Genomic DNA, 9,298 nt, shown 5'->3' with positions numbered 1-9,298 from the left:
TTATGCAGTCCAACTATATAAGCAGATGTGCATCTTAAACTAGTGGAATCCAATTGTGACTAGTAAAAAAAAAAAAAAATTAAGCGACTGAATAAACAATATGTGTTGCAATCCTTCAGTCTCTGAAATACACTCATTAAAAACGTGAGTTTGCGATTCATATAGGGATCTCAACCAGCCCAGAGTGACTGATGAACCCTCCTGAGCTGAATTTGAGAAATTTTTTAGAAATTCTTGCCCAGAAATTAGCCCAATAAAGAGATTGCTCTTGGATGCTAAACACGTATGTTGGAGCCAGGGATCTCGGTGATTTTCAGCTGATACACAATGGTTCCCTGACAACCCCTGGGATATCATCATTCTATCAGTCAGGCCTGAATGTCCGCCAAGCTACTGGCAGAAGGACCTGGCAAGAGCCGAGGGCTCCAGGACGACTGAGCAGGTTGCATGTCATAAGTGGCGGATGCTCCAGTGGAAGGCAGAGTGGATGGCAATCCGGTGCATTAAATGTATTAAAATACCCAGACCTCGCCAGAAAATGAAATCAATGAATGTCGCAGCGCAGTTACTCAGACACATTCAGACAAAAGGTCGGCATTTTAAAAAGACTGGCTAACAGCAGCAGTATTAGCGCTGCAATAATAAAAGGCAAACCTGAATCTGGAATATGTTAGGGTAAAATGCTCCAGCTAAAGCATATGTTGTGTGGCTGTGTCAAGTGGCGTAAATATAAAATTACGGTTTCACCTCAGAAGTCACCTGAAGCTCTTTGCAGCCCAGCTAAGGAGCATATCGACTCTATTAACCTGCAGACGTGTCCAATGTCTTTCTTAGACCTGCAAGACATTCAAACAGAAATGCACCATGGAGAAAAGCTACTCTATATGATAATATGGCCCTGAAACACGTATTCAAATAATATCTGGATGAGAGGAACGATACTGTTTACTCGTCATTGTGTTGCTTCACAAGAGCACATTACTACAGTACACAGCAACTCACTTCATCTGGAAACTCACAACTGTATTAAAATAATACCTTTCTTTATATGGGCATTGTGGTTTATCAGTTCATCTCTAAAGTGTGAAGCTTACGGAGTAAAAGGGAGGAAGTTAAGTACGCAGTTTCTCTATAACTCTATCTAGAGACAGTGATATTCTACACACCTGGTTATTATCCAATGAAATGTAAGAATGCCAGATGTGTTGGCCAGTTTTTACATTCTTAATCGCTGCTGCTCACGTTGGCCAATTTTCTGTACTTTCCCCTAGGCACAGTGGATGTACTTTTGAACCGCCAGCACCGCATGATCCGTCTTGATTAATGGACAAGCTATTATATTTTACAGACTAGAAGTATTATTGGAAGCTTAAATCAACTGTTCACTGTAACTAAAAATTTCTGTTCTGTCACGTTTAAAAGATGCAATTACTCTACTTAGTATTGCAACTAAAAACGCAGCCGCATGGAACAGGACCGTAAGTAAATCAAACCGATTTCTGTTTTAATGGGCAATTTAAAATGTATTTATTCTCTACAAATATATCTGTGAAACATAACATTGTTTTGGCTCATTTGCAGAGGTTCTCTCAAAAGAGATAATACTGCATTAGCAGTGAGTTAGCAGTTCATCAGCTGCTGCAGATACACATGGGCACATCAGAGTCAACTTTAATGTATAGTTAAATTGTTTTAACCTTTATATTTAACAATCCTGATTTTAATCACAATTTTATATTGTTTTTTGGGTGATGCTCCACATTTTAATTATTAAGGACTATTTAGACCTTGCATTTTGTGCACTACCCTACATCTTACGTTTCTACCAACGGAAACAGACATTTTGAGGATTAAAAATGTCAATGACAACATAAACTTTGTGAAGGTTTTATTCAATTCATAATTCTGTAGCTACATCTTAGAGCTCCGTTTACGCACAGATGATTAAGAGCATTTTAATACGTATATATTTCACATTTGCTGCCCTTTCCACAGAAACCTAGCCACAATCAGACAGCTGTCACAATTACCACCGTCTATGACAACAGAAGAGTGCAGAATCAATGTGTCATTGCTTGTTTCGGGAATATTGCACATTTTTGTTCACCTACGCCCTGCAAACGTCACCTACCTGACTTTCTGCTGTTCAGAAACCGCACCCTCTCTTAACCTTTTTCAATTCGGCACGTAAGCGCTGTAGCCTAGTAGACATCTTATTTGTTTCTTATCTGTAATATGCACAAAATCAAACAACCCTTGTGATGGAGTTTAAAACTTAACACATTTGTATATTGAGACTGAATAAATACAGCTGAGTGAGGTTTCCATCAGATAAAATACACTTTATTACTTACAATTACCCTTTGTTACCCATCAAGTCAATGCTGAAAAAGATGGACAAAAATCAAACAGGTAAAGCACATGTTCAGTGTCGATCATAGTTATTAGAGTACAGTCATTTATCCTACAATCACTGTATCATCGTCTGGGAACTCGTAGTAGGGCACCTCCAGATTGAGCGGAGCGGGGCCTTTCCTAATGCGACCAGATGCGTCATAATGAGAGCCGTGGCACGGGCAGTAATAGCCACCATATTCGCCAGCGTTAGCGATAGGCACGCAGCCCAGGTGGGTGCACACGCCAATAACGATGACCCAGGTGGGGTTCTGGACGCGGTCTTTGTCGTGCTGGGGGTCTCGAAGCTCAGCGAGATTTACTTCAGCTTCAGCTGCAATCTCCTTTTCTGTTCTGTGCCGGACAAACAGGGGTTTTCCTCTCCATTTAAAGGTCATGTTCTTACCCTCAGGGATTTCTGACAGCTTGATTTCAATCTTGGACAGGGCCAACACGTCAGCTGAAGCGCTCATGGAGGAGACAAACTGTGTGACAACTGTCTTGGCTGTATAGACTCCAACCACAGCGGTGGAACCTGTGATCAGATAAGAGAACGCCCGCCGGGTATCACCGCTGTTTTGTGAGGACTTCTGTGGGTCTAAAACCTCTGGCCGACGGTAGTCAGAGAAATCGGGGATCTTGATGTCTGTGTGGGCGAAACGCACTGAAGAGCGAGCTACAGAAAACAAACAAATGAATGAAGACGTTGCATAAATGTACATAAAACAATGGCAAAACATTTATTGTATAATACATCTAGCAAACTATTTTTCCCCAAAATGACAGCAAATATCAAATTTCCATTTAAGAGTGCAGATTTTCTAAATGTTAATAAAAGTAATGTTATGCAAATGTTACACTCAAGCATGACAAACAATAACCTCATTTTAAATTTGAATTACCATTACTGAAAAAAAAAATGACAACTACCCTGCTGCTTTAATATTTGAAAAAATAATAAATATTTGACCAGTGACATGCATAAGTCCATAACTACTATAGTCACAGATTTTCAATATGAACTCAGAATTGTGAACCCTGCTCTATGTACAGATAAGACAATAGCTCATTTTTATCTAGCTAATTAACTGTTAAATATTAGGATAATGTAGTTTGTTCGTTCATGTTATTAATGACTGTTAAAAATAGGATTATTGAGCTGCTTAGTGTGTCAAAGTCTGGCCTGGGGACTCTTATCAGCTCATTCAGAAACACTAAAAAAATAATTGTTTAAGAGCACATTTTGCTTCTAATTCACGAAATGTAAACTCTAGGAAATATACGTAAGCCGCCTGTAGGCCAACCGTAGCAAGAAGCTATTAGCTACTTTTGTCCGAAAACATACATATCAAAGAATTTCCCCACATGGTGACATTTATTTTATTACGTAATCCTAATTCTATCCTAAAGGACCTTGAAAGAGCAAAAAATAAATTATTGTTCCTCAAAGCTGGACTGATTTGCTAACAGCTGCGGCAAGGACATTAGCGAGGCCTCGGAGATGCTAACCGCTTTAGCACGTGAGCTATTACTGCCATTTCGCTATAAAGTTCAAACTAAGCTCAAATTAATAATAATTCAGCACTAGTACGTACAACACTGCAAACACGCCTTAAACCTATTCAATACACTCATTCAACACACGAGAGGCCACTGTGCCCTTGAGTGAGCTCCGCTGCAGGGCCCTCCCTCTGCTACACCCAAGACCGGGGTTCTCGCGTCGACTCTAGCCCGCGCTGACACTCACCGTTGAGGCTGACGGACACGGCGAGGCCGTTCTTAGCGCTCTGCCCCGATAAAGACTCGCGGCACAGGAACGGTTTCTTGGCGTCCATCAAGAGTTTATCGGTCTTCACGACGACGCTGGGAATGAGAGGCTTTAGCGGACCTGCCACGGCATAATTGGTAGCTTGCAGGTACGGGGAGAAAGCCCCCGAGCGGGCAGCAAGGGACATCATGTTTGTCGGCTAACGGGGTTGCTCTCGACCTTCCCGAACTGATCCACCGACTCCGCGCGCGCTCCCGACGTCAACGTGCAGGGGCGCAGTGACGTCACACCCGAAGCCTTCCGCAGTGTTTTGCCTGATTTTAGTGCAGATGTCGTTTCATGATTGAATGAAATCCATGTCACTGTCTGACTCAAGTCCTGTTTTAAAAATAAATAAATTAGACACTACATGAAAGAAAGCAATAACAAATTACGTTGGAACATTTATATCATACATAGGCTATACCTAGAAGTGCTTTAAAATTTAAACACGCAGCAACAAATTTCTAAGACTGCATTAATAACACATAACAATTCTCATGCCAGGTAATTATTCAACAGTTTGCAGAAATTTGGACAAGCAATGCCCTATGCCAATGATTATCAGTAGACGCACATTCAACAGCTCCACAATCTTAAAATGTATGGTCTCTTACATTGATTAAAAATCTATTTGTTTTTCAGGATGCCACAAAATTGCACAACCACATGAGTCTAAACTCTCTAAGAAATGGAATAATATTTCATAGGTAAGAATGTTTTGGTCGGATTTTTATTTTTTTATTTTTTTGCTAATGACAGTGAACGGATAGCTCAATGAAAATAAACAACTTGACAAAAATTGTCTTTATAATTTGTATTTATGATGTATTTACAGATTCATAATTTCTAAACTTGAATTTGAATTTATGTGCATATTTCATGAATAATGTTTGAAAACAAGATTTGAAATATAGCTCAATTCTGATCTCTCTCTGTGTTCATACAAAATGCTTTGATTCATTGTTCAATAACTCTTGGAAAGAAATCAAGTATTTGTTCCAGTTAAGTCCAGTAAAACTTTTTTTTTGATGTCACAATACATTTTGGTTGATCCCATCAATGCTGTGGGACCTCAATATCGCACTGTAAATGAGCTAAAAAAGAAATGGTCTGATATAAAGGTCTGGTCCTGGTCTTGGTCATCTGGTGGTATGCCGTGTCTGGCGCGCAACATTGTGCAGCACACTACAGGCCTACAGAATGGGGCACACCATCCCTGTCCACTCAAGGCAGCACCACTGACATTTCAGCTGCCCAATCGGCCTCTCTACAACTGACCAAGTGTGAGAATGGGTTGGTGAAGGGTGTTAACAGCCACGTCGTTAATGGATAAATGCATTCTCCTGATAAGCAGTTGAATAATTACAGGCTTAAAGAAAAACACTTTTAGATGGAACCGTAGCTTTAAATGCATCACTCGGCAAGAAGTCACCCATAGCGCACTCTGGAGCATCATCCCAACAATGCTGTTTTTAAGGATGTATAAATCATGAGTTGACCTAGGCCACCTTGCCACAATATTTGTGAGGTGCATTTGTGCCTTACATATTATTTGCACATTTACTGAATGAAAAAAAGTTTCCGATTCACGTATGCCGATACTTCTCCAGGTGGCGCCTTTATAGCAATGTGTGTGCAGTCGTTTGCTTATATTGCATAAAGGAAAACAGCTATCGCTGCAAATTGTGCTTTAATGTTTGGCTGGTCAACCGCATCGTATGGGTACTTTATATACCAGGTAAACTTGTAGATGATCCCGTATCATGCAGCTGGCATTGCGTGGCTCAAAGACGACTGGCAGCTTGCATTGTGTGGCTCAAAGACTGGCTTATTCTTAAACGGTCTGCTAGTTCCCTTTGGAAAGAACCAGTTGCCAGGAAACCAAGTGTTGTCAGCACCTGTAAGGGAACGGGTAATGCGTGGCTCCTCGCTGTCTCACTCTCCAAATTCGGACCCAACTCAGCACAGAGCTCCAAGAGGATAGCCTTTGGAAATCTGAAATGGCTGATAAGCCAGTCATCATTGTGGGCCAGAAAATCACTGTGGTCCCTAAAAACATGTTCCCTTCAGGTTAGGCCATTGGCAATGTCCTCTAATAAGGCCAATGCTGCCATTGCCATGGACTAAGGATTGTATAAATTTGCACATGGTTTTATATGTTCATAATTGCACAACTGTTAGAAAAATATTATATCAGTTTGTCTATTTTATCATTTACAAATTAATAGCACTGGTAGTGGTGTGATAGACTTGTAGACTAGCCTGATGTTTGCAACTTCACTTAATTGACTGTAAAAGTCACCAATGGACAAAAAATGCAAAAAACACAAGAAATATATGTAAGCCAGACATGAAGTTAAATTTCACCATTAGTAAATCCGACTGTGAGCGTGAAAGCTGGTGTACGCAATGTTTTTTTTTTGCGTATGCAGCGTTGATACATGAGGCCCCAGATCATGTCGATTCCTTTTGAAATGATTGGATTTTGCCCGTGAAATTTCACTAAGCAACAGTAAATGTAACTGCAGGGCAGATTTTCCAGCAAGCTTCTTTCTTCCATTCTATCTTTCACACACTACCGTGGTGCTACCAAAACATCATTCTGTTGCATTTACAGATTGGATTTGCATACTCCTGGTTATTACAAAAGACTGTTTCAACGAACATTTCCTGAAGCAATCCCATTTGTATGTTCCTGTTTATCTACACTGACTGGGTTACAGCTTGTCAAGTTCTCACAGCCCATTTTAATAAATCCAGTAAGTACGTCTGATTTTACTGCCTGCTGTTGCCACGGCATCAGCTTTGATCAATGTGATGCAGTTTGCCTGCAATTGAGCCTCAGCTATTTGAGGCTGCAATTCCTTCTCTGTCAACTGAAAATAAACTCTATTGACATTTTTAATCTATGAGTGTGCAGTTTGGCTCAGGCATTCTCCATACTGTATCCGCTGTATCACTCTTGACATTTGCTATTTCCACAGGCCCGCTTATTAGTTTCGTTAGAAGAGGACATCTAGTTCCGATTAGATCTCTAATTCCCCAGAGAGACAGCAATAAATTAAAACTCTTTTTAATGTTTCCAGCCAAAAAAGGTAGGAAAATCAATTCAAAAGCAAGTTATATACAAAAAAGCACTAACTCTTTGACGTATAATGCAACTTCTGCCCAAATGTGTGCTATATAAAAAAATACTAGTGTACTTTATTTAAACTGTGATCAGACATGAAAGACACACGCTGCTGCAGCTTGAATTACTGTATCTTTATAACCCAGGCTGGCAGAAGTGGGCCTGAACATGTTCTTCGCCCAAGGCCAGGCTGAACTTCCTGTCCTTTAGTTGTGACATAAAAAGAGTTTATCTCTAAGAGAAGTAATCCCAGAGGGAAGGATGGGAGAGCCACATTCAGAGCGCAGGCCACTTTAACAGAGACACATTAAGTCCCTTGTATCCTACCGCTGCTCCTGCACTGCTAACAGCACATTAAAAGCCGACAGACGACCACTGACCCCCTCGCATCAGACTCCCCACTCGTATTCTTTTCGCACAGCTGGACACCGGCTCTTTGAGAGGGGGATTATGTCACAAGCATTATATGACAAGTGCCATATCTGGTCAGTTGGCGGTGTCTACACACACATTCAGAGTTGTGTACCCACACCCACACAGAGAGAGTTTCCAGCGATAGCAGCAATGACAAAGCAATTAATCCGCCTGTCTCTTTAGATTTCAAATGATGCAAGGATTTCCAGCTTTAAACTTCTACTTCAAAAGCGTTTTACAATACTCACAAGAGGACACTGAGAAGGATATGCCTTTCTGTGCAAAATGCTACTGTAGCGAGGATGAAAACGAATGACCCTCGGTTCCCCGTTCGCTGGCACTTCAGAGAAAAATGAGAGTGAGAATCAGGTCAATGCTGCTTTAAATATGCAATGAGTATCTTAAGCCTCCTCCATGCGATTCATCGATTTTCTCATTCCATCATCCTCAGACCTAATGAAGGCCTTTCACTTTTTGATTGTGTAACCTTTCCATCTAAAATATGATGAATCATATATCTCAGAGGACTAAATACATTTTAATCAATCGACTTTTTCGGTATTGATTAGTAGCTGGAAGACTAAAGTTATTGCATTTGGTCATGAAAGAGGGGACAGATATGACATCATTTTTGATTGGTTTATACAATCAAAGAGGGAGTTAGTGGGTAGAGATGACATCCTCCTGGGCCATCGTGATCAATCCATAATACCTGCTGGGAGTTATCCGTTAGCATTCCCATTAATCTTAATGGCAATACTGTAGCATGCAGTCCATCTTTTTTCCTTAGTAACCACTGTATATGTATAATACATCACCGTTCAAAGGTTTTTAGAAAAAAAAAAGAATCCTTCTTTTTAGCACGATTGGATGAAATTGATCACCAGTAGACTGTTACAATTAAATTAATTTCTTTTGAAACTTCTGTCAAATAATCCCGACAAGGCATCATGGTTTCTGAAATGTCATGTGACAGTGAAGACCAAACCAATGGTGTACATGGCCATCTGAGGAGAAAGATCTTTTTGGCTGCGCAATAGTTACAGCATCTACAGTATTATATAATATACACATTTCTGCCTGAGCAAGTCGATAAATACACATTTTTTTTTCACAGACACTGGTGTTTTGTTTACATTTCGCTCATTTACGTCACTTAACCCACACCCACCCACACTCAGCATTACTTGGCTATGCCTTGAAGTTACAATTATCACGTGTACCGAGTTGTGTTATCACAAGAAGTAATCCTGTCTTCTATCTACTTCAATTTACAGCATACAGATGAAGATATTTTGCCCCCTGGATACAGACATAACATTTGCCTTATACGACACGAACAAGGTAGTGACATCTCTGTAAACAGATGATATTATATGAATATATCATTAAATATGTTCTGCTTCCCACACTCAGATAAACAAAATTAACGTTAATATGGGTAGCGCCATCATTTATCAGTGACAATAATACAGCCCCACAGAGCATGCTGACACTCACAAAGAATAAAAGTGCATGCTGCTACTTTTAAAATAATCTCCTCTCATCTT

General features: G+C 40.2%; 1 protein-coding gene across 1 annotated transcript; it reads right to left on the bottom strand.

The window, feature by feature from the left end:
- Positions 1-2,316: 2,316 nt before the first annotated feature.
- LOC122349469 (cytochrome b-c1 complex subunit Rieske, mitochondrial) lies at positions 2,317-4,434 on the bottom strand. The gene is made up of 2 exons (XM_043245511.1): positions 4,142-4,434; positions 2,317-3,070 (listed from the first exon to the last, which is right to left on the bottom strand). Exons 1-2 carry the CDS (start codon positions 4,350-4,352, stop codon positions 2,460-2,462), a joined length of 822 nt encoding a protein of 273 aa, XP_043101446.1. The 5' UTR covers positions 4,353-4,434; the 3' UTR covers positions 2,317-2,459.
- Positions 4,435-9,298: the final 4,864 nt, after the last annotated feature.

This window comes from Puntigrus tetrazona, chromosome 7 (assembly GCF_018831695.1).
Source record: "Puntigrus tetrazona isolate hp1 chromosome 7, ASM1883169v1, whole genome shotgun sequence".
Lineage (NCBI taxonomy): Eukaryota > Metazoa > Chordata > Actinopteri > Cypriniformes > Cyprinidae > Puntigrus > Puntigrus tetrazona.
The sequence above is the reverse complement of the archived record's forward strand: the minus strand, read 5'-3'. Positions and strand labels throughout refer to the sequence as shown.

What these genes read in the sequence shown, in the direction of transcription:
- LOC122349469 (XM_043245511.1), bottom strand. Translation starts at nt 4,352, where the DNA reads ATGATGTCCCTTGCTGCCCGCTCGGGGGCTTTCTCCCCGTACCTGCAA. An exon ending in CGTGTCCGTCAGCCTCAACG is followed by an intron (nt 3,071 to 4,141) that starts GTGAGTGTCAGC and finishes TGTTTTCTGTAG; the next exon opens with CTCGCTCTTCAGTGCGTTTC.